At 49.4% G+C, this 24,075-nt stretch overlaps 2 protein-coding genes across 5 annotated transcripts in view; both read right to left on the reverse strand.

The window, feature by feature from the left end:
* TCEA3 (transcription elongation factor A3) overlaps positions 1-11,396 on the reverse strand; it is a 36,707-nt gene extending 25,311 nt beyond the window's left edge. The window contains exons 1-3 of one of the 3 annotated variants that reach the window (XR_005009547.1): positions 11,221-11,396; positions 5,199-5,261; positions 3,648-3,753 (exon numbers count right to left, since the gene is read on the reverse strand). Coding sequence is in view for 2 of the 3 variants with exons in the window: in XM_036743409.1 (XP_036599304.1) it covers positions 3,648-3,753; positions 5,199-5,261; positions 11,221-11,289 (238 nt within the window). In the remaining variant the exon portion in view is untranslated. Of the gene's footprint in view, positions 1-3,583; positions 3,754-5,198; positions 5,262-11,220 lie in introns of all 3 variants that reach the window. The other 2 variants (XM_036743409.1, XM_036743410.1) reach the window with 2 other exon arrangements.
* A 3,159-nt stretch (positions 11,397-14,555) lies between these two features.
* ASAP3 (ArfGAP with SH3 domain, ankyrin repeat and PH domain 3) overlaps positions 14,556-24,075 on the reverse strand; it is a 68,237-nt gene continuing 58,717 nt past the window's right edge. For both annotated transcript variants that reach the window (XM_036745486.1, XM_036745485.1), the window contains exons 22-26: positions 23,663-23,873; positions 19,632-19,896; positions 17,647-17,749; positions 16,364-16,507; positions 14,556-16,082 (exon numbers count right to left, since the gene is read on the reverse strand). In XM_036745486.1, the coding sequence (XP_036601381.1) occupies positions 16,008-16,082; positions 16,364-16,507; positions 17,647-17,749; positions 19,632-19,896; positions 23,663-23,873 (798 nt within the window). In that variant the 3' untranslated portion in view covers positions 14,556-16,007. The remainder of the gene's footprint in view (positions 16,083-16,363; positions 16,508-17,646; positions 17,750-19,631; positions 19,897-23,662; positions 23,874-24,075) is intronic.

The raw sequence follows: 24,075 nt of genomic DNA on the forward strand, positions 1-24,075 counted from the left end.
TGGAGAGACTGCCTGGCACAAGCAGCGGTTATCGTGGCTGAAGTTGGAGGCCTCATGTGGGCTGGAGAGGAGCAGAGATATCTGAGATTCCTGAGGACCAGAGAGTTGGAGGGTGTGGAGACAGGGAGGGGAGAATTTCAATGCCCCATCTAATTAGAAGGGGATAAATAAATTAACACCAATCTTGGCACTTAAAAAAATCATCTGAGCTTATCTGATTTTACAGCCTAGAAACGCACCTATTCTTTTCCAATGCAGTAGTCAAAGGGCAAGAGATTCAGAAAATCTCAGTTGGATTCACTGTGACTCAGTTTCCTGGTCAGTAAAATGAAGGGGCTGGACTAGGTGACCGCTGAGGCCCCTCCTGGCTCTAAATCTACAGTCCTGTGATGTCAGAGGTCATTGGCCTCTGTTTGAGGCTCTCCAAAAGAAGATAGAGAACCCAGGGCAAGAGTATAATGGACAAGGCAGGTTAACAATATGGATCCTGGTTACAGGGACGGTAAAAGAGAGTTGTTCAGAGGAGATGCCTGGCAGGGAAGCAGTTAACTGGCTCAGAGGACAGAGTGCTGGACTGGAATCAGAAAAACCTGAGTTAAAATCTAACCTCAGACGCTTATGAGCTTTGCGACCCCGGGGCCATTCTGCCTCAAGCTCCTCACCTGTATAACGGGGATAACAGCACCTACAGCCTGGGGTTGTCTTAAGGTTCAGATGAGATATGTGGAAAGTCCTTTAGTGAACTTTAAAGTACTCTAGAAATTCTAGCTGTTATTATTATTATATGCCAGAAAAAGTCAAGCTGGCCCAAGTAAGAACTGTGGACGCCAGTCAGGAGAGGAAAAGTGGGATAGGAAGGAAAGAAAGAAACAAGCATTTGTTAAGTGCCTACTATATGCCAGGCACCGTGCTAAGAAAAGGAGGAAACAAGCATTTACTAAGTGCCTACTATGGGCCAGGCACTGTGCTAAGGAAGGCAGGAAACAAGCATTTATTTAGAGCCTACTATGTGCTAGGTACTGTGCTAAGGAGGGAAGGAAACAAACATTTATTTAGAGCCTACTATGTGCTAGGCACTGTGCTAAGGAAGGAAGGAAACAAGCTTACCATGTGCCAGGCACTGTGCTAGTCAACAACTGGTAACGTTGGAGCAGATCCTCTGTGTTAAGACTGGGCGTGTCAGCTGGCCAGGGGATAAAGTTTGGGTCTGAAGAGGGTACCTTGGGCAGGGTTGGTGAGGCTGGATAGGTAGGGACCATGTAGGCTCCCTAGCCTAATGGGAGGGGTCTGCTGGGTGACCCCTCTCTTCATGCTACATTCAGTTCTCAACTGGAGGTCACAAAGAAAGGTTAACATCTGTTTGACCCATTGAAATCTTCATCTCTTCATCTGTTAAAATCCTTCAAGGCCTACTTCCTCTGCTATCTCCTCCAGGAAGCCTTCCTTGATTCTGATCCCCTCCCTCAAACACACACACACACACACACACACACACAGAGAAACAATCAAATTTCCTTCGGGTAATTTGTCTGAATTTTTTCTTTGCTCCTATCACACCAGTAAAAACAACAGCTAGCATTTGTAAAGCCCTTTAAAGTTGGCAAAGGACGTTACACCTTATCTCACCCTGTAAGATATATCATTCCCATTTTACAGATAAAGAAATTGAGGCTGACATGCCTGGGGTGGCAGAAATGGTGAATCTCTACAGAACCCCGCAGCTGTCTGCACGCCCCCACATTCTCTCCCGCTCTGAGGACAGGACTGCTTGGCCTTCCATCTTTGTGGGCCTAACCCTCAGCACTGAGCTTTGTAAGCACTTCATATTCCTTCATTGTCAGTCCTTTATGCGGGCCTCCCTCCCTCCCTAACCTGTTACTGGAGCTGTTTCAAAGCATTCACGCTGACACACAGAGATTTTCTCTCTGTCCCAATACCCTAAACTCTCTTGTACTAATAAACAATGAAATAACTGAAGGAGGGATTACCAGGAGGAGGGAAGCCAGGAGGACCAGAGAGAGCTGGGAGCAGATTAAGCTAAGAGTGGGAAGGGCCCTCCCCTCCCCTGCCCTTCCTTGGCCAGGACCCACAAGTCGGAGGGACCTCTAAAGCTCCACCTTGCTTCACAAACTGCACTGGAAATAATGACTCAGGGGGAGGCAGGGAAGGTCACTTAAGGGTGGGTCACCACAGAGCCCCATCTGCTCTTCATCTTCTCCTGGACCAACGTCCATTGGACAATAAAGAGCCTGGACCTAAGAGGCAGGAAGCCCTTGTGACCTCTGAGAAATCATTTCATCTCAAGGAGACTCGAGTTTTCTTTTCTGGGAACCTCAGTATTCTACATCTCCAAAATGAGGATAAATATACTTCCATCGCCTCTCTCATGAGGTCGTTGTGAGGACAGTGTGATAGAAGTGTTAATGTTATAGCTGCCCGCAAAGTAGATAACCAGATCACGAATGATCTGCCCCTTGTGTCTTCTGTGGAACCTGGGAAAGTTTGTCCTGGAGCCTGAGGGACCCCACGGAGCCAGAACTAGGGATGGTTCCACTCGAGTAAAAAAAAGGCATTGGCGAGGAGGAGGATTGGGCAGGTCAGAAGAGGATGATGTTGAGTATGGGTTTATTTGAGGCAGAAGACTGGGCAGTTCCTCCCCTCAAGCCTAAGGGTAGCCTGTGCCTCTGGACAAAGTAGAAGACAGAGGTTACCGTGTGGTCCTGTGTGTGTGTGTGTGTGTGTGCGCGCGCACCAAAAAAGCCCATTATCCCTTTGCTAATTATGGCTGTGGTGGCAGTGGATAGATCCCTGAGCCTGCAGTCAGGAAGACCTGAGTTCAAATCCAGCCTCAGACACTTAATAGCCGTGTGACCCTGGACAAGTCACTTCTCCCTCTTTGCCTCAGTTTCCTCATCTGTCAAATGAGCTGGAGAAGGAAATGGCAAACCACTCTGGTGTCTTTGCCAAGAAAACCCCAAATAGGGTCACAAAAAGACACAACTGAAAAGTGACTGAACAACACATTCTAGTTCTTGGCGTGCGATATGTCGTACAATGCAAGCATGGATCTCTGTGTCTGTATATGAGCACACGGCCATGCCAACCTCAACGGTTAGTATTTGGATGGGAAACCAATATGGAATACGAGTTGCAGTAGGTGGGGTTTTGCTGTTTTCTGAGAGGCAGCAAAGCACGATGGATAAAATAATATTAATAGCTAGCATTATATACCGCTTTACAAACATTATCTCATTTAATCCTCACAGCAACTCTAGGAGGTATATTATCCCCACATTACAGATGAGGGAACTGAGGCCAGCAAAGGTTAAGTGACTTGCCCAGGGTCACACAGCAAGTAAGTGTGAACTCAGGAAGATGAATCTTCCTGACTCTAGGCTGGGCACTATGTGCACTGTGGCACCACCTAGCTGCCCATGTGTGTCCGTATGTATGTATGTGGCAAAAAGAGGGAACTTTTGGACCAATAAAATAAATAAATAAATAAGATCGATTCCCCTGCTCCCAAGTCTCAGTATACTCTCTAAAGGACCCCTTAAAAGAGTGTGAAGCGTAGGGCCCTCACCCCGCCAGGGTAATTGAGGATTCCAACCCCAGGAGATGGTGGGTGAATGAACGGTTTCCCTCACCCAGGAGCCGTTTCCAGTTCTTGATGAGAATTTTGGCCAAGGCCACCACCTCCTTGTCCAGGCAGTGCTTACGGACCCCATTGACAGCAATCCCAATCCTGGTGGTCTGGAAGAACAAAGAGATTCAGGACTAGACTCCAGTCTCTATCCTGGGTGCTACATGGGGTGAGGCTGGAGCCAGTGTTTGATGAAGGAGAGCCATGGAGGCTGGAGAAGATACGTTCACAAGGAAAGCTGTTCTACCTGCCCAACACCCATCTCCCAGGCATGAACACTGACTAAAGCTCTGACCCCCACGCTAACCAACAACTGAGATGTCGGACCCTAATAACCCATCCCCAAGCCTTTGCACAGGCCATTCCCACCATGCCTGGAAGGCAGTCCCTCCTTATGCTGCCTACTGGAATCCTAATTTTCTTTAAATCTGGTGCCAGGGGCTACTTCTTGCATGAACCTCTGCAGATCTCCCCAGCTGCTAGTGCTCCCATCCCCCTAAATTTTACCTTATATCTACTTATGTTCTTTCCCAGTAAAATATAAGCTTCTTGAGGTCAGGAGCCTACATTACCCAGGGAGAAATAACAGGATTTTTTTTTTTTTTGCTTTCTATCCCTGGCACCGAGCACAAGGCCTGCCACATATTAAGTGATCAACAAACTCTTCCTAGTTGATGAGCATAGATGGAAGGCCTAAGCCCCTAACAATGACCAATAACTAAAGGCCTGACCCCAGCAGTGCAAGGCTTGAAACTCTGTGGTCATCTACAGGACAGAGTGGAGAGCAAGAACAATATCCCTTTAGAAATACTGTCTTGGGGCCAGAGTTGGCCTGAGAAGGAGGGCTCTGAGAACAAAGGGGCTTCCCAGGAAAAGTCAGGCCCCGCAGAATGTGTGGCCAGCCTGGGGAAGGGCAGGGTGCATTGTAAAGAAAAAAAAATGCAGCCTCTGACCTCCCCTGGAAGGGAGCCTGACCTGGGAGTGCCTGGTTCTGATGCTAATTTATTTCCCTAGGGACTAGGTTCCTAGAATCCCACCCACAGAGGTTCTCAACATAGAGAGGGTGCTCATGACCTCCCCCAGCTCTAGCTCCCTCCTAAAGAGCTCACTTTACCTAGAATGCCTCTGATAGGGCCTCTCTACCCAGGCCTCTACTTATGGGGCACCCTCCCCCAGGTTCTCTCCTTTAGGGCCCACCAAACAGAATCTAACAAGGAGATCACCTTCCCTCCCCCTGCACCCCTTCCCTTTTTCTCCTACTCAGGCTCTCTCTTGCAGGGCCCCACTCACCCAGGACAGCTTCTGCAGAGTCTTCCTCCACAGGATCTCTCCTGCTGCCTCCCACCCCCATGCTCCAGGCTCTCTCCTGCCGGGCATCCTCACGCTAGCCCCACCTGGCTTCTCTCCCAGGGTCTCTCATGCAGGGCCCCCAAACGTGATCTATGTTACAGCTCTCCTCCCCCCCCTCCCCATTCTTTTTTCTCTTGAAAGATCCCTCCCTCTCCCAGGCTCTCTCCTCCCAAACCAGGCTCCAGCCCCGTCAGAAACTGCCCACCTGCAGTAACTGGATTGACATCTTGTAGCCATTCAGTTTCTTCAGGAGATCCAGGGCTCCTTCCTAAAGGAGAGCACCGAGTCAGTATTGTGTACCCTAACCCTGGGTGAGTTTCAAATGACCCCTGATAGACAAGCAATGTAAAAGTAGAAAGGTAGGGTAAGTGTGTGTGGCGGGTGTGCCTCAGTTTCCCCATCTGTAATAACACCCTCCATTTCAATAACATTTCTTCACAACAACCTAGCGAGGTGGTTAGGATCAATGTCATTTCAATTTTACAGGTGAGAAAGCTGAGGCTCAAAACTGTGGAACATTTCACGGGCTAACAAAGCTAGTGACTTCTCAAGGGTCAGACCCCTAACTCTTGTCTCCAGACTCCCAAATCTTGTATTCTCCCATCTGACCTCATTGTTCCTCTCAGCTAAAGGGTTGGATTAGACAGTCTCTAAAGAGAAAGGGGTACAGGGGCAGCAACATGATAGCTGTCTCCAAGCATTTGAAAAGCTCATCAAATGCCCCAAGTATGAATCCTGCTTCTTTTTTTGAGGGGGGAAAGGGGGAAGGCAGGGCAATTGGCTTTGTGACTTGCCCAAGGTCACACAGCTAGTGTGTCTGAGGCTGGATTTGAACTCAGGTCCTCCTGACTCCAGGGTTCTAATCGCTGCACCACCTAGCTGCCCCCAATCCTGCTTCTAATTCAGGATTAGACCTGTGTGACCTTGAGCAAGCTTTCCCTGGGCCTGGCTCCTCATGTGGCAAAGAAGAAGGCTGTCCTAGATGGTCCCTAAGGGCTCCTTTCCATCTTCAGATCTATAGTGCTATGTGGAAGTGGGATCAGATGTGTTCTCCCCCAATGGATAGAACCAGAGGCAATGCTTGGGAATGGAAAAGGGGCAGATTTAGGCTCAAAGTTAAGGAAAACTTCCCGTGGGAGCTGTCCAAGGAGGATAGCTCCTCTCCCTCGTGGAAGGGCTGCAAACAGAAACAAGTAAACACTTTGTGGAGGGGGGATTCCTCTTCAGGTCTAAGTCAAATTCAGTGGGTTCTATCTCAAGGATTCCCCCATCAAAGCCATTTCATCCATCTCTTATCACAGAGCCACTTACAGGCCCACCTCCTTACATCCCAGGAAGGGAAGTCATCTATAGCCTTGGCTAACCTTGAACAACAGATCCCAGCCCCAAATATGGTTTTCTCTTGCTAATTTTTTTTTTGGTCTGCTAACCAAAACATTCCTGCTGGGGTCCTTGGAATTTACTCTAAGTAGTCTCTCATGGGGCCTCTCTCCATTTTCAGAGTAACTATCCTTAAATACAAGGGCTTAAAAGCAACTTAGAACATGTAATAATCACAGTGGAAAAGAACCTTGGACCATGGATGTCAGTGCTGAGAGGGGTCTTAGAACACAGAATGACAGGGCTAACCTGGGGACACAGAGAGCGATTTTAGGGTCTAACATGTCAGAGCTGGGAGGAACCTCAATTTCAGGTATAAGATGAAAATTCTGGACTAAAATGATCTGTCTCCCCCATTTCAAAATCTGATAGTTCTAGGACCTTGGAGATCATCCAATCCAGCCCCCTCATTTTGCAGAGGTAGAATCCGAGCCTGAGAGAAGCTTCTTGCTCGGTCACTCAAGTTAACTCACTGGAATAATGACCAAACTCTTTTCTCAGTGTGTATCTGTCTCATGTGATTTGTGCACATGCATGTGCATGATTACTTCGCTTCATACATGTAGCTGGATTTCTGTGTGTAGGTGACCAGGTGAATTAACAAATTTATTAAGCAACTATACTAAATTCAGATCCTTTAGGTACTAGGAGAAATACAAAATTTAGATGAGATATAATCTATGCCTTCCAGAAGCTGGGGGGAGATTCATGCACAGATAGAATAAATCTGTGCTATTATTGGTAAAGAAAACTCCCTCCACTGATACAAGTTAACACTATCTCTACAACTCATAGAGCTGACAAAGTAAAATGTCTCATCCAGGGTCACTTAGCCAGTATTAGAAGACTCAAACCTAGGTCTTCCTGGCTTCAAAGCTATCCGCTTCCCATGAGACAAAACAATATGTGATGAATACAACCGAGAGGTGTTTTGAAAGTGGGAAATTAAATCTACTGGGAAAAGGTAAAGAGGGGAACAAGGCAGACTTGCTAAAGAAAGGGGCATGAGTTAGGCTATTTCAATAGGAACATGGTTGGGAAGGGCACTAGAGGGATTAGGCTCATCATGAATCAAGGGGTGTGTGTGTGTGTGTGTGTGTGTGTGTGTGTGTGAGAGAGAGAGAGAGAGAGAGAGAGAGAGAGAGAGAGAGAGAGAGAGAGAGAGTGATCTCCATTGGTTGATACTTAGGGTAAGCTGAGTCAGTGATATACCAAGCAGCAACATCTGAATTTTACTATGGAGCAGTACTTAGCAAGTAATGATTTTTGATTAGAAAAATGGCATAGCCAAACTTATGAACAAAGAAGATGATGTCTGGCAGTGGCATAGGGGATTAGGGGATATCTGAAAGGAGGAAAGGAAGACCTGGCTCCAAGTCAAACGGATGGCTCCAGGAATGTTTTATTCTCTAACGTCAACCTAACGGTAAAAAGACCACAAGCCAGACATGGGCTGACGAGTGGAAAAGTAAAGTCTGGGTAATTTTGTGACTGCTGAATTGGCCAGCCCTTTGGAAGGACCAGACCCAGAAGTCACGGCCAAGGTAAACGTAAGAGTTTAGAATGAGACCGATTGAGTCCTGAAGACTGTATAAAGCCTGCATTGTACATGGGACACCAATTGGGATTTTACTAGCACCTCACCCTGTTTGGTGGACTGAGATGCTTTCATACTAAAATACCTCCTTGGGGACCAAATCCTTGACCAGTTAATTCTCACTGTGACTGTAGGGTAGGGCTGAAACTCCAGGCCTCCTCAATTAAAAACTGGGAAATAAGCAGAGATTTGAAACCATACTCATTAGCTGGCCACTCTGCCTAAAGAGTCAGAATCACATTCAGATGCCACCTCTGAGCCTCAGTTTCCTCCTCTGTAAAATGACAGTAATACCTGTACTGTCTACCCTCGAAGGGTTGTTGTGACTAATGAGTTCAGCTATGTGCTACATCCAAGTCAGTTAATAATTATTATTCTGTCCCACAGACCTGGAACACGTGGCATTTTCTTAACCAGGACTTTGCTTCATTTCCCTCCATTCGATTTCGTGTTTTAGTCAACTCATTTCAACAGCTAGGGGTCCTCGTGGAGGCTGAGAGACCTAGGTTCAAGCCCAACTCTTAACAGGCTGGGCTGAGTGACTGAGCCTTTAAGCTCAGACTGTATATCACAAAGGAGCTGTGGGCCTGGGTTAGTGAGTGGGGTTTCCACACGGGGATTTCTCCAAATAGATGAAACCACTGGCCTCAATGGGGCACACATGCCCCTCCAAAAAACCCTCACTATGTATATGTGTGTCTATATAGGTGTGTTTACATATGCATACGGCGCTAATAGATTCTAGAAGTACAAAAAGCCTCTATTCTCAGGGTACTTACAATTCTAGCGGGAAATATGGCCTACTGGGAAGTAAATACAAGGTAATTTAAGGAAGCACTGAGCACTGCCACCTGAGGATATCCGGAAAAGCTTCAGATTACACTGGGCTTTGAAGAAAAAGGGACCAGGGAGTGCATCCCAGGCCTGAAATGAAGGAGGGAGAAGACAGTGCTTCTTTTGGCCTGCAGAGAGGGCATGAATGGGAAGTACAGTGAAATAAAGGGGAGGGGTATTATCCTTACAGACCAACTGGTTCAATAACCCCCTCCCCATTTTACAGAGGATAGATACTAAGGCTTGAGAAAGTGACCCATAATAAATGGCACAACTCTTAAATCCAAGTCTTTCCAGGGCATTGAGATGGCTCCCAAGGAGTAGGGACCTCTCTATGGAGAGCCTTTAAATAAATGTCAGGGGAGAGTTTCCACTGAGAGAGGGCACTTTCAGTAGGGTGTTGTGTGAGAAGCCAGGCTGCAAGCTGAAAAGCCCAGGGGATGACGAGAAGGCAGAGGCAGCCAGTGTAGATACACTTTTCTAGGAGTCTGGCAGAGTTAGGGAAGACAGAAGAAATGACTTTGGCCATCAGAACCGCCCTAATGGTAGACCACGTTCCAACTCTGATTTTAACTTATTGACTGCTGTGGAGCGGGTGGGTGAAAACGGGCTTGTGCTAGGATGTGCTGGATGGGGGAGGTGTGTACTTGTGTGTATGTGAGTGTCTGCACACGCCTGTTCCACAAACAGCCGACTTGGAGCCGGAGCTGCAACGTGGTACGACTCTGGTCTTATTACTATGGGAAACTTTCCCCCTCCTTCCTCCTTCCAGCCGCCAGAGCAGACCCCACCCTCCGCGCTGGAAGCCGGAGTGGGCGCTGACACGTAGAGGGACGGAGGCGAGGCTACAGGATACCCACCCCCTCCGAGGCGCCCTCGTTCCCCAGCCCCTCCTAGGGACCCCGAAGAAATTGACAAAGAGGGAGTTCCCGCCTTGGCCAGGCTGCCCAGAGCTTGCTGCCAAGTGAGATCCACCCCCTTCCCCAAAAGCAGAGGGTGGGACGCTGGGGCCCCCGGACCAAGGGACCTCTGCGCTCAGTCCCACCCCGCCCCTGGCTGGGGCCTCGGGGAGCCCCCAGCTCGCTCCAGCCCCAGCCAAGTTTGTTTTGGCCTTGTGAGCCGAGGCAAAGAGCAGATGGAAAGTCAAACATTAACTCCCAGCTGGGCCGCGGCTCAGCTCCCGCTCTGTCTGGCTCCAAATTTGGGAGGGGAGAGGGGGAAAGAAAGGGAGTGTGTGTGTGTCTGTGTACGCGCGGGGCGTAGGTGGGGGAAGGGCCAGGCTCACTTCCCCTAAAGGAATCTCAGTCTCCCCTTTCCCTCGGCAACCCCCTCCCCCTAGCTCGGCCCCAGCCCCTCCCCCAGCCTGGCTCTCTCCACACCCCTCCCCCCAGGGACAGAAACTTTCTTCCTGCTTCCCCGCGCCTGCTCCAGCCTCTCCGGCGGGCGGGTTGGAGCCCCTTGGCCCCGCGCCCAGCCCGGCCGGGCCTCCCCCCTCCCCACCAGCTAGGACGGGGGCTGGGGCCCCGATCACGCAAGCTATATCTGCCCAGCACCTGTTCTGCCCCCTCCCCGCCCCCCCCCCCCCAGCCCGGCCAGGGCCCCACCCGGGGCCGGAGCCAAGGTCTAGTTTCGAAGAGAAGCCCGAGGGCCCCCTTCCCCCCTTCTCCACTCCTCCAGTCCCTTCCCGCCGCACCTCCCCTTCTCCTTCCCCCTCCTCCCATCCCGATGCGATCCAAACCAACAAATATTTATTAAGCGCCTGCTACATAGGCCAGGCCCTGCGCTACAGGCTGGGGGGCTGGGGAACAAAAGCGAAACAAAGTCCTTGCCCTCCAGGGGCTTCCATTCTAGCTCGCGCGCCCTTTCTCCCTCCCCAGCCCGCTCCTCCCCCCGCGGTCCCTTCTCCCGTCTTCCCGCGCCTCCGCTCCCGGGGCCGCCCCCTCCCCCCCTCCCCAGCCCGCCACGAGGGCAGGGAAAGTTTCCGAAGGAAGCCCGCGCCCCCTCCCCAGCGCCCGGGAAGGCGCGGGGCCCGCCCGGGGGCAGGGAAAGTTTGCAGCGCGCCGCTCCGGGGCTGCAGGGAGGGGCGGGGTCCGGGGGCCCCGGGGCGGCGGGGCCGGGGGCTGCGTGCGGCGCGGCGCAGGGCATGGCAGGGCAGGGCAGGGCAGAGGAAACAGGGTCTCTGCGCTGCTCCGCTCTGCTCTGCCCGGCGCCGCTCTCCTCCCGCTGCTGCTGCTGCTCTTCCTCCTCCTCCTCCTCCTCCTCCTGGCGGCGGCCGCTCCCGCTCCGGCTCCGCTCTTCTCGCGGCCCGGCGGCCTCCCGTCGGGGCCCCTCCGGGGCTCTGGCGCTCCTGCTCCGAGCCGGGGCCCTGGGGGCGGGCGGGGGGGGGGTCTCCCCGCCTAACCCAGCCAGCGCTCACCGTGCTCTTCCTGGACACCATTTTATCCAGCTTCTTGGCGATTCTCAGCAGCTCCTCTTCCTGCCCCATGCTGGCTCGCGGGGCCGGGGGGAGGACGCCGATACGACCCGGGCCCGGCCAGGGGGTCCTCCGCCTCCGTCGGGCTCCCAGGTCGCTGGCCGAGGCTGACAGCTCAGCACCGACACCCAGCAAAGGGGGCGGGGCCGGACCGGGGGGCGGGGCCCCGCGGGCCCATTGGGCTGCCCCGCCGCCGCCGCGGCCCCGCCCCCGCCCCGGCCTGCGCGAGGGGAGGCTAATTATAGGCTTCAAGGACTAAGGAGGGCAAAGATTGCAGCCTGCCCCGCTGGCCGCGCGGGAGGGGAGGGGTGGGGTGGGGGGCGCCCCTTCTAGGAAAGGGGGAGTCACAGGTGTGGGGCTGGAAGGAGCCTGGGAGAGCGTCCGTCCCAGGTCCGTGGATAGACCTCAGGAGCCCCGTACACTGAGAGAGGGAAAAAACTCCGTCTTCCTTTCCTTTGTAACCCTATGGGTTTAATTTATGCATCTAAAGTTATTCTGAGAAAAGGTCCACGGGCTTCACCAGACTGCCTGAGGAGTCCAGGATACACTCCTCCTCTGAATCTGGGGGTCCAGGATACACACACGAACCCCTGATTCTAGGGGTCCAGAATATACACACCCCACTGATTCTAGGGGTGCAAGATACCTACATGCCCCTGATTCTAGGGATCCAGGATGCACACACCCCTGATTCTAAGGGTCCAAGATACATATACCCCACTGATTTTAGGGGTCCAGGATATACACATATCTCTGATTCTAAGGGTCTTGGATACATAAATACACACACCCTTGATTCCAGGGGTCCAGGATACATACACACACCCTCCTGATTCTAGTGGCCTAAGACACACACACGTAGATTCTAGAGGTCCAGGATACACACATACCCCTCTGATTCCAGGACTGCAGGATATACATCCCCCTCCTAATTCCAGGGGTCCAGGGTATATAAACCCTGGATTCTAGGGATCCAGGATATACATACCCCTGATTCTAGAGTTCCAGAATATACTGCCCCCATTCTAGGGGTCCAAGATACACCCCTCTGATTCCAGGACTGCAGGATATACAACCCCCTCCTATTTCCAGGAGTTCAGGATATACATACCCCTGATTCTAGGGATCCAGAATACACCCTCTCCCCATTCTAGGGATCCAGGATACACCTCTAGGGGTCCAGAATACATACACACAAACACAAAAACACTCTTATTCTAGTCTAACACTCATTTTCCATTTGAAATTGAGGTGTAGTGGTGGAGGTAGGATTAGAATCCAGATCATCCACCTAAATGCATCTCTCTTTCCTGATGTACCTGGCCCCACTCAGCACAATAGGCATTACAATTGTCCATCTATAGAAGTCTTTGTACAATCCTGTGAGCTGGAGAGTGCCGGGTATTCTCACTGACTGGGAACCTCCTATAGGATTCGAAGGTGGAAGGGGCCCTGTGGAACTGGTCCACAGCCCCTCTCAAGACATTAGGCACCAGAGTCTATGTCTGAGGTCCCACCAGGCTGTCTACCACTAAGTGCAGAATACTGGTGCAAAGCATCTTTCCAAACTCTGGGGATGCGACCCAGGCCTAGGGGAGGAGGGCATGTTAGTGTGGAAGATGGCTGGGATGGGAGTCAGAGGACCTGGGTTCACTAGCTTTGCCACATGTTACTTGTGTGACCTTAGGCAAATCATGTCTCTCGCTTTAGTTTCCTCATCTGTTAAGTGGGCCAGTTGAGCCAGATGATTTTTATGGAAATGCATGAAATCACAGGAGTCAGGGCTGGCTATACCCTTCTGGCAGACATATGCCCAAGTCTGAGTAAATAGGGGGAGTCCAGAAAGCCCTTTGCTGGCTCCTGTTACATCCCCTATTATGATAGCCTGGGCCTGGAAGAGGCACCATGGCACTCCCTGGGGAGGCCCATTCCACCGATGGTTGTTTGGGATTCCTAAAGAGAAAAAAGCACCATGTTTCCCTTTATTTAGGCCTTTCTCTATCCTTAACCTAGGCTCCTCTACACAGAGCTATGGTAGAATGTTAGAGCTAGAAGGGCTTAAAACATAGATTGTGCCAGACCTTAGAGCTTAGAACATGAAAGGTCAGAGCTGGGAAGGACCTTAGAACACAAAATATTAGAGATGGAAAGGAAGTTAGGACCTAGAATACTAAGAACTGGGAAGCAGCTAAGAAGAGAGAATGTCAGAGCTGGGAGGGCCCCCAGAACACAAAATGTCAGAGCTGGGAGGGCCTTTAGAACACAGAATGTTAGAGCTGGGAGGGCCCTTGGAACACAGGATGTCAGAGCTGGGAGGGTCCTTGGAACACAGGATGTCAGAGCTTGGAGGGCCTTTAGAACACAGAATGTTAGAGCTGGGAGGGCTTAGAACATAGATTGTGACAGCCAAAACAGACCTTAGAGCTTAGAACATGAAAGGTCAGAGCTGGGAAGGACCTTAGAACACAAAATATTAGAAATAGAAAGGAAGTTAGGACCTAGAATACTAAGAACTGGGAAGCAGCTTAGAAAAGAGAATTTCAGAGCTGGGAGGGCCCCCAGAACACAAAATGTCAGAGCTGGGAGGGCCTTTAGAACACAGAATGTTAGAGCTGGGAGGGCCCTTGGAACACAGGATGTCAGAGCTGGGAGGGCCCTTGGAACACAGGATGTCAGAGCTGGGAGGGCCTTTAGAACACAGAATGTTAGAGCTGGGAGGGCCCTTGGAACACAGGATGTTAGAGCTGGGAGGGCCCTTGGAACACAGGATGTCAGAGCTGGAAGAGAACTTAGACCAAGAGTTTTCAAAGTGTGGCCCTGAGACCCTTTCCCAGGGTCCATGGGGTCACATAATAATACTAAGATGTTTTAATTTCTAAATGCTAAATATCAATCGAATACACATAAACAAGAGTTTAAAGGGGTTCTGAGACCAAAAACATTGAGAACCACTGTCTTAGGCAATAAACTATCAGAGCTGAGGATAACTTTAGAACACAGAATGTCAGAGGTGGAGGTGACTTTCCAGACCATCCAGTCTAACCCCCTTATTTGCAGATAAGGAAACTGATTCTAGAAAGAAGTCTTTTGCCCTAAGTCACACATCCAGGTAGCGTCAGGGGCTAAGAATCTCAGTGTTCTGACTCCTGGAGGTCCAGTGCTTATTCCTCCACACTTCTCTCTCTCCATCACTGTAAGAAAAGGGGGTTTCCAGGCATCCACAGGCAGAGATGGCCCCTTCTAGATATCAGTGATGGCAACAAATGAAATGACCACAGTTTACTGAAAATAACAATGATAGATCCTTTATTCAAAATCGGTGAAACAAAAAGTCTGAGATGAACAAGGTAAGATAGTGGCCCCAGAGTAATTCCAAGAACCACGGAGCCAGTCACATCTGCAAGGGAAACCGGTGCAATGACTGAGGCCCCCACATAGTGTCCACACACTCCTAACAGCAGGGTGCCACCCCATTGGGGCCCCTCCTATCTTTTGTTCCCCCTTTCAGGAGAATCTGAATGTTCCCTGAGAGCTCTGGGAGACAGGTAAGCCTTTAAGCTCCCAAAAGATTTCTCATGGTAGAATATTGGACTCTGGGAAAGGCCATGGGGAAGAGAGCTGTTTTGTTTTGTTTTGTTTTTGTGGAGCAAAACCCTGCCAAGATACTCTTTGATTGATTGCCTGCTGCTGCCAGGGTCATATATACCCACAAATACCCCTTCCCTTTTCTTCCTCCTCCCAGGCAAGAAAACTCCTCTGAGCTGTTGAAATCAGAACTGGCTGGAGTAGAAAGAGGGGAGACAGAGACAGAGACACGTCCCTGCTTTCCCTTTCCCCTTTCTTCCTTTCCCTGACCTGAGCACTGGGGGAAATGTCTTCCTATTTTCTACATTGGGGGACAGAACTCTGGCTTTGTTTACCCAACCCTGGATAACCCTCCTGTCTGGTAACCTCAACCCTGCCCCCTTTCTCCCCTTCACCTGAACTGTCCCACAGCCAGGATTCAAGGACCAGCCCCAGAGACAGCCTAGCCTGAATAATCTCTGAGCCCAGAGGCCTCTCCCTTGGGCCTCATGGAAGATAGACAATCTCTACCTTCTGGACACTATAAGCTTTCTTAGGTAAACTTGAGGGTAGAGACTGATTCCTCTGTGTAAGGTCCAGCACAAAGGGGTCAGGAAATGTTTGTTAAATGAATAAGCGGTGGCAATACATAGCCCAGCCCTTAGAAGAACAACCCCCCCCCCCATATTTGATGGGACAGATGCAGTCCTTGTCTTGGGGGAGGGGTTGGGGTAGAGAATCAGTTTTCAGTCTGTTAGGTGAGTGTCTGGCATAGCAAATTCCTATTCTTGAATCCACCGCCAAAGCCATGCTGGGCAAAGAAAAATAGCCAAGACTAGCCTCTCACCTGGGATTGTCACACTGGTGACAATGTTGAAACAGAAATAGTGATCCAAGGATGGGGTGGGGGGCAGGGGATGTGGGGGTCCTGGATGCAGCTGGAAAGTCGACTCCAAATCTTCCCAGCGTCTCCTCCCCAATAGCCACTGCCTCGGAATGACCCTAAGTTTGAGTGAGTTCCGTGCCAGGAGGTGGTCCGCAGGAGGAATTTAGAACCAAGCAAGCCCCCTGGATACCTGATCCTCTGAGCTCACCGCAGATCCAAGTGCCAGCTACTTTGAAGGGGACAGCCCAAGCCCAGCCCGGGCAGGATACTGGAGGTGGGGTCAGTCTGGTGAAAGTTTCACAGAACTGGCCAGGTGGAGTCCGGCTTTGGAGCCATCGACTTCAGTGACGCCATCCTGGGGGGAGAGGGAATTTTGATGAACCGAGGCTGCAGCTTCCTGCTGCCCACCTCCCAAGCCCAGTGGTTTCTGACAGTCACTCTGGGCCCAGAAGCCAGGAGAGTAAGCTGACACCCCGGCCACTCCTTGCTCTCCCCAATTCACACATATAACCAGGAATCTCTCAGAAAGTTCCAGGAGAATCCTGGTGGATTTAATTTCAGCCAGTAAAGCTCCAGCTTGGGGTGCTCTGAAGTTCTGGCATTCTCCTTGCTTTTCCCAAGGCAAGCATGGCTTACCCAGCTCTTCTCATCCTCAGCATAAGGAGCTACATTCACTTCCCCCTGGGAGAAGGTGGGAGGGGATCGGGTGTCCTCAATCCGGCTGTCTGTCAGGGACTTGGTTCTTTTTGATTTCCCTTGGGGCTGTCCAGGAAGGGGGATCTGTGTATGTATGGAAGAGCAGGGGTCAGTAAAAATTCCCAGAGTGTATCCTACCCCCTCACCCTCATCAATAGGGAGAAATGTAAAGCCTGTGGGTGGAAAAGACCAGGTCTCCTCTACCCTCTGATACCCAGCGGAACACCACAAGCTCGTGTCTCCAACACCCTTAGCCCATATCATCAGTAGCCGTGTCAGAACCTAGATCCCCCATCTTCAACACCCCTAAGACCCAGAGCCCAGCTCCAAAACCCTCAATCACACCTGTGCCCTCACCCCACACTCTCAGTACCATAACCCCAACTTCCAACAATCTATCCTTAGCCCCAAAATAGAATGACAGTTTTAGATTTGGAATGATAATAACAGCTGACATTTCTATATTCCAGTAAGGTTTGCATTTCATCCTGTGAAGTAAGTGCTTATTATCTTGTTTTACTGATGGGGAAACCGAGGCTCAGTGCATTTAATTTGCCCAGGAAATATTCGAGGCAGATCCAGGGCTCGATGCATTACATCAAGCTGCCTCTCATGGAACAGACCTCATTGGCCACCTGGTCCAACCCACGGCCGCAGAGAAATCCCCACTACGACACCCACAAAAGACGCCCTTCCTCCCACGGTCTCCCAGTCCACTCATGGATGGTTCTCATTGTCATGAAGTCTTTCCTTGGATCAATCCCAGATTTGTCCCACTCTTTGCTCCTGGTTCTGCTCTCTGGGGCCAGAGAACAAGACTAATCCTTCTCCCACATGATGACTACCCTTCTAATACTTGCATGCAGAGCTCAGCTTGCACCCTGAGTCTCTCTCTTCTCCAGGATAAACATCCCCTGTTCCTTTAGCAGATGCCCTCCCATGATGGAGAACCAAAGCCCCTCACCACCCCAGTTCTCTCATGGAGGCTCTCCAGTTTGTCATCGCCCTTCCTAAACTGTGGTGCTCGAACCAGCGCCAAAACAACAAACAGTTTAATCTCAAACTCCAAATTCTCAGTCATTCCAGTCCCTGACTTCACACCCAGCAACTAGACCATATACTCCCAACATGCCTATCTTTACTCATTCCAATTTCTGGCCTGCCCCACCCCATCCTCACCCCCCCACCTTGTTCCCCACAAAAAACTTCTCTAGGATTCATACCGACACAGCTCTTCTGGCCACAGGCCCAGGGGGCAGCTGCCTGACCGAGGGGGTGTCTTCCAGGCCTCGACCGCTTCGGCGATAGGACCGAGTGCTCTCTGAGCTAGAAGATGAGAAGGAGTGGAAGTAATACTGGAAACCCTCAGGCAGGGCCAGATCCCTTAGAGTCACAATGTGGGGGTCGGGGGGAAACAGAGGGATGGCTTAAGAGTAAGGATGGGGTTCGTTAGGGGAGCCTGGGTCATAGCCTGGGGTGAACAGTCCATAGCAGGTTGGGGTGCTCATAGCATTTCCCGGGAATTCCTGGTGAAGGCAAACAGGGAGGGAGACAAGTTCTCATCTGAGGCGGGGTAGAGCCATGGGTGTTCTGTGACACCCCCTCCCCAGACACAGGAGAAGAAGGCCACATGTGGCCCTCTACCTCCTCTTCTCTGGGATCACTGGCTTTACAGTTAGAAGAAACTTTAGAGGTCATTTAGTCCAGGGGTGGGGAACCTGTGCCTCGAGGCCACATGTGGCCTTCTAGGTCCTCAAGTACAGCCCTTTGATTGAATCCAAACTTCATAGAACAAATCCTTTTATTAAGGGGATCTGTTCTGTGAAGTTTAGATTCAGTCAAAGGGCTGCACTTGAGGACCTAGAAGGCCATATGTGACCTCGATGCAGAAGGTTTCTTCACTCCTGACTAATCCACTCATTGTACAGGAGAGGCCCAGAAAAATGAAGTAAATTTGTCCAAGATAAAATAGAATTCAAAACTTTGGGTCTCCTCACTTCCAAAGTCTTTCCCAATAAAACCCAGAGCCCCGCCCCCATCTTTTTTTAAATAGCATTTTATTTTTTGCCCCAGCTACATTCAAGAAAATTTTTAGCATTCATTTTAACAAGATTATGAGTTCCAATTTCTTCTTCCTCCCCCCTTCCCTTCTCCTCCCTTCTTCTGAAAATGGTAAATAGTTTGATAGAGTTTATACATGTGCTATCATGTTAAAATATTTCCATATTAGTCACAGTTGTGAAAGAAGAGACAAATCAAAAGGGAAAAAAAACACGAGAAAGAATAAAGTGAGTGAAAAAATATGCTTCAATCTGCATTCCAAGTCCATCCATTCTTTCTCTGGAGCTGGAGAGCATTTTCCTTCCTGAGTCCTTTGGAATTGTTTTGGATCATTGTGTTGCTGAGAGGAGCTAAGTCATTCATACTTGATCAACACACAACGGTGCCGATGCTATGTATGAAGTTATGGTTCTGCTCACCCCTCTCTCTGCCCATTTAATCCCATTTCCAGTCCCTTTCCTATCATCTCTTTATGAGGCAGTGTGGTGTTATGGATAGAGTGCCAGAAGACCTGAGTTCAAATCCCACCTCTGACTCTGAGTAGCTGTTTGACCAAAAGCAAGGAAGAACTCTGAATTTCTCTTTCCCTTCCTTCCTTCCTTCCTTCCCTCCCTCTCTCCTTCCTTCCTCCTTTCTCTTTCTTTCTTTCTTTCTTTCTTTCTTTCTTTCTTTCTTTCTTTCTTTCTTTCTTTCTTTCTTTCACAATCAGAATTAAGTGATTTGCTCAGCTAGACCCAGTAAGTGTCTCAGGCTGGATTTGAACTCTGGTCCTTCTGACTCCAGGATCTGTCTTTCCACTGTACCACCTAGCTACTCTCTACTTCCCACTTCCCAGGACTGGTGTGAGGTTCAAAGGAGGAATTTAGAAACCTCAAAGCACTGTATGAATGCCAGTGATCAATTTTACAATCTCTGTTGCTCCCCTCGGACTCTGGTTTCCCTGACCAACGACCCCCAGCTCAGAGGGAGAGAAAATTAAGGACTTCCTTCAACCCAGGGGTTTGGACATTGGTGTCCCTTTGGAGCTGGGCTTCCTCTCACTCTAGGCAGGGAAAATTAGGTAAATTAGAGTTAAATATTTTTCAGACTAGACAATGGAGACCCAGTGAAATTAATTGCCTAAGGTTGTAAGTGGGTCCTCACCTACCTGAACCTGACTGGGGGAAGCTGCTCAGGAGAGGTGGCCCCTGAGGGCGAGAGGGGATGGGCTGTTCCTGAGGACTCCCAGAGGCTTTCCTCTGAGCAGGCCTCTGTCTGGCCTAGGACTCGGGGACCTGAGGAGCTGCAGCTGGTTGGCCGGGCAAGAATGCTTTCTGTGGGGCTGGAGATGCTGGAGGTGGATGGACTGAACACAGATGGAGACTCCAGGGATCCAGGTGGCTCCGAGCCTGGGCTGAGAACTTCCGGGCCATCTGTAATAATAATAATAATGATGATGATGATGATGATGTTTCATCCTTCAGCAAACAGATTACTGTGACTCAATAGTAGAATATGTCCCCCCATACCCTACTTCCTTTCCTTGCTACCACAAACACCAAATGCTGACTAAATGCTACCACCAAATACTCTGAAACTGGCAGCAGCTTATAGACCACCAGTCTTGTTTCTAGCCCAGCACTGGACTCAGAATCCAGGGAAGCAATCCCCATGGAGATGCAGCCTGGCAGCTGCTGCTGACAAAGCTGAACCCATAGCTACTGAAGACCCAGAAAAGACAGTTCTCACCACCAAAGTCCTTGGCCCTGTCAAATGGATCGACATCAGGACCTGGTACAATTTTATCCGTGGAAATAGAATTAAGGCGCTGCTGCACCCTAAGGACCACAGGACTTCCAGCTGAGACCTACTTCCTACATGTTGTCTCCCCCCGTTACTTGAGCGGCTTGAGAGCAGACCCTCTGGATGTGTGGGATGAATGAGAATGAAGGTTCAAAGATGGCGGTGAAGTTGCAGAACTGAGAGATGGACTTCTGACTCTCCAGATTTCACCACCATACTCCCAAGTGGGTACCTTTTCCCTCCTCCACCCCTCAACACTTTTCAGCTTACTTTTTTTTTGTGCATGTGTTTTCTTCCATTAGAATGGAAGCTCCTTGAGGGCAGGTATTTGTGTTCCTTTTTACTTATGTTTGTATTATCAGGGCTTAGCACAGTGTCTTGAATACAGTAAGCATTTAATAAATGCTTGTTGCTTTGCCCGGCCAACCTTGGATTTAAAGTTCTAGTCTCTGTCTGTCTCTCTCTCTCCTGAGCTCCAGGCCCCCACACGCATTGCCTATTGGACATTTTGACTTGGATGTCCCACAAGCATCTCAATTCAACATGTTGAAAACAACTCACTGTCTTTTCCCCAATCCTTACTCTGTCGAGGTCATCACCCAAGTTTTCAACTTCAGAGTCATCTTTGATTCTTCATTCTCATTCATCTCCCCAATGCAATCAGTTACCCAAATCTGCCATTTCTACCTTCCACAATGTCTCTTCTTTCCACCCACATGGCCACCACTACCCTCATCTGCCACGTTATCACTTCTCCATTGGACTGCTGCAATAGCCCACTCACTGATGTCCCTGCCTCAAATCTCTCCCCACTCCAGTCCATCTTCCACCCGGCTACCAAAGTCACTTCCTAAAGTACTCAGTAAACCCCAATGGCTTCCTATTGATGCTAAGATCAAATATGGACTCCTATGTTTGACATCTAAAGCTCTTCTTTATCTTTCCAATATTTTGGAAAGTACAGAAATGTTGGCCTACATTCCATCTCATATCTCCAGGCCTATCCACTAACTGTCACCTATGCTTAAGAGAGATGTTCTTATCCTGACCTTTACCTCTTAAAATCCCTAGTTTCCTTCAAGGGTCAGATCTAGTGCTACCTTCTGAAGGAGGTCTTTCCCACCCCTTCCCTCCCCATCTGCTAGGGCCTTTCTGTCTAAGGCAAGGATTCTTAACTGCTTTGTGTGCTGGATGAAGCTAGGTGGTAGAGTGGATAGAACACTGGACCTGGAGTCAGAAAAACTGGAGTTTAGATCTAGCCTCAGACACTTAGTTGTGTGACCCTGGGCAAGTCACTTCACTGATATCTGCTTCAGTTTCCTCAGCTATAAAATGGAAATACAAGGTGTTCCTAAAGTCTGGACACATAGGCAAAGATGCATATTTTCAAGAAATGAAATGAATGAAATTTTCAACAACATTTTATTTAATTGGAATATTAACAAATAACATCTTCAATATGATTTCCATCATTTGTGATGCAAAGGTTGATGCGCTTTGCAAGATTCATGTGAATTCCATGCAATAACTCCACATTGCCGTCAATTTTAGTACATTCACTCTTTATGTGTTCAATCAAGTGTGTTGCGTCTGTGATTTTCATTGAGTACACCCTCTCCTTTAGCATACCTCAGAAAAAGAAGTCACTGAACAACACAGAGTCTTTGGTGAAATGGTTAATGAGACGTTAATGAGATTTCCTATGTGCTCAGACTTTAGGGACACCCTGTAGTAACAGTACCTACTTCCCAGGGTTGTTGTGAAGATCAAATGAGATAATTTTTATAAAGTAATTTTTTAACATAGTGGCCTAAATAGTAGATTCTTTTTTTAAAAATAGTAGATTCTTAACACATGTCTATTCCTACCCCCTCCCCTTTATTCCCACAGACCGCCCCCGCCTTGGCAATCTGGTGATATCTACGGACCCTTCCTCAGGATGATGTTTGTTTCCCATATTCATAATTGAAAGAAATCTTAAATTTCAGTTAGAGGTTAATCAAAACAAAGATGTAACTTTGTTCCAGTCCAATTTCATATACTCTCTGAAATCCATCCACGGGCCTCCACGTTTACCTCATATCCATTTTTGCATGTATACTTGTATATGTATGTCTTTACTTACCAGTTAGAATGGAAGCTCCTTGAGGGCAGGCCCAATTCTTCTTTTGTAACTTGGCACAGTGCCTGGTACATGCTAGGTGCTTAATAAAAGCTTCTCTGGTTCTGGGGCTATCTCTTGCTCCATAACTCTTGATAACTGCTTAACTTTTTACATGTCTATTCAAATATTTCACCAAATACTTTGGGGGGAAAATTTCTGATGCCCTTTCATGTAAACAGTATGTAACTGAGCTGTCTCACTCTGTTCATTTCCATGAGTCATACTGGAAGAAGGACATGGATAAATTAGAGTACATGCTGAAGAGGCCAACAGGATGGTAACAGGAGGGACCCAGAAGAGGCCACACAAGGATCAGCTGAAGGAAATGGGAGATGATCAGCTTGGAAACGGCCCAGGGAATATGACAGCCAGCCGTGGTCATGTTATCTGCAGGGCTGTTATATGAAGAAGGGATTACACTTGTTCTGTTTGGCTCCAAAGGGCAGAACCAGGAGCAATTCAGGGAAGCTGCTGAGAGGCAGGGGAAGGTTTGGTACGAGAAACAAGCCTTCTGACAGTGCCGTGTGGAGTGAAATGGGCTACCTCCATAGGCAATGAGCTCCTGATCGCCGGAGGTCTTTGAGCAAAAGTGACAGCGCTGGTCTAGTCAGCTTCTGAGGTCTCTTCTTAAGGATTCTTGGATTTTAGACTTCTAAATTCTTAGATTTTGTCCACTATACCAGCACACTGGTGATACTGCAGAGATGTATCCTGTGCTGACCGACTCCTATCAATAAAGTTACTTTCCTCCTTGTTGGCAACTTACCTCCGTTAGCATATGGGTTCCACAGGGGCAGGGACTAGGACTTATCAAGACTTGCATTTCCCCCTCCCCCCCTCCCCCCAACTAATCAATTGGAGGTAGCTCTGCACACAGCAGGTGCTTAATATATGTTTGTTGTATATGTATTGGTCTCCCCAAAGATCCCTAGATGCAGAGATTTAGGGGACAGAGACTGTGTCTTCTTGCTTCAATTCAACAAACATGTACTAAGTGCTTGCTGGTGCAGGATGCTGAGGACAAGAAAGTTAAAATGATACAAAAGCTTAAACTATCTCATTTTCTTGTCTCCCCCACAGAAGTAATCTAGAGGCAGGTACACAATAGATGCTTAGCAAATACTTGTTAACAAGGGGGAAAAAACCCAAATTGCCCAAAGTTGAGAAATTACAAATCCCTTCCCCGGCATTCGGAAGAGCAGTGTTCTGGGAGCAAGGGAAGTCTGCCTTACCTCCACTCCCATGTCCTATCCGACCTTGGGAGGAGGCCCGGGAAGGGCTTTTGACAGGGAGAGGGGGAGGGAGCTCTTCCGTGTGGCTTCTTCTGTTGCTGGCCTGGGAGGGGCCCAGGCTGACGATGGTCTCATAGGTCTTGTTGCTTATGTCCAGACCTGTACAGCCCCACCGGGGCCTAGCTGGGGCTGGGAGCTTGATGGGGCAGCGCTGGAAGGAAAAGAACCAGTGAGCCAAAGAATGCCCTTAGAGGGAAGAATGTCAGGGCTGGGAGGGGCCTTAGAACACAGGATGTCAGAGCTGGGGGTGGGGTGGGCTTTAGAACACAGAATGTTAGAACTGGGAGGGAGCTTAGAACACAGAATGTCAGAGCTGGGAAAGCCCTTAGAACACAGAACGTCAGAGCTGGGAG

Source organism: Trichosurus vulpecula, chromosome 2 (assembly GCF_011100635.1).
Source record: "Trichosurus vulpecula isolate mTriVul1 chromosome 2, mTriVul1.pri, whole genome shotgun sequence".
NCBI lineage: Eukaryota > Metazoa > Chordata > Mammalia > Diprotodontia > Phalangeridae > Trichosurus > Trichosurus vulpecula.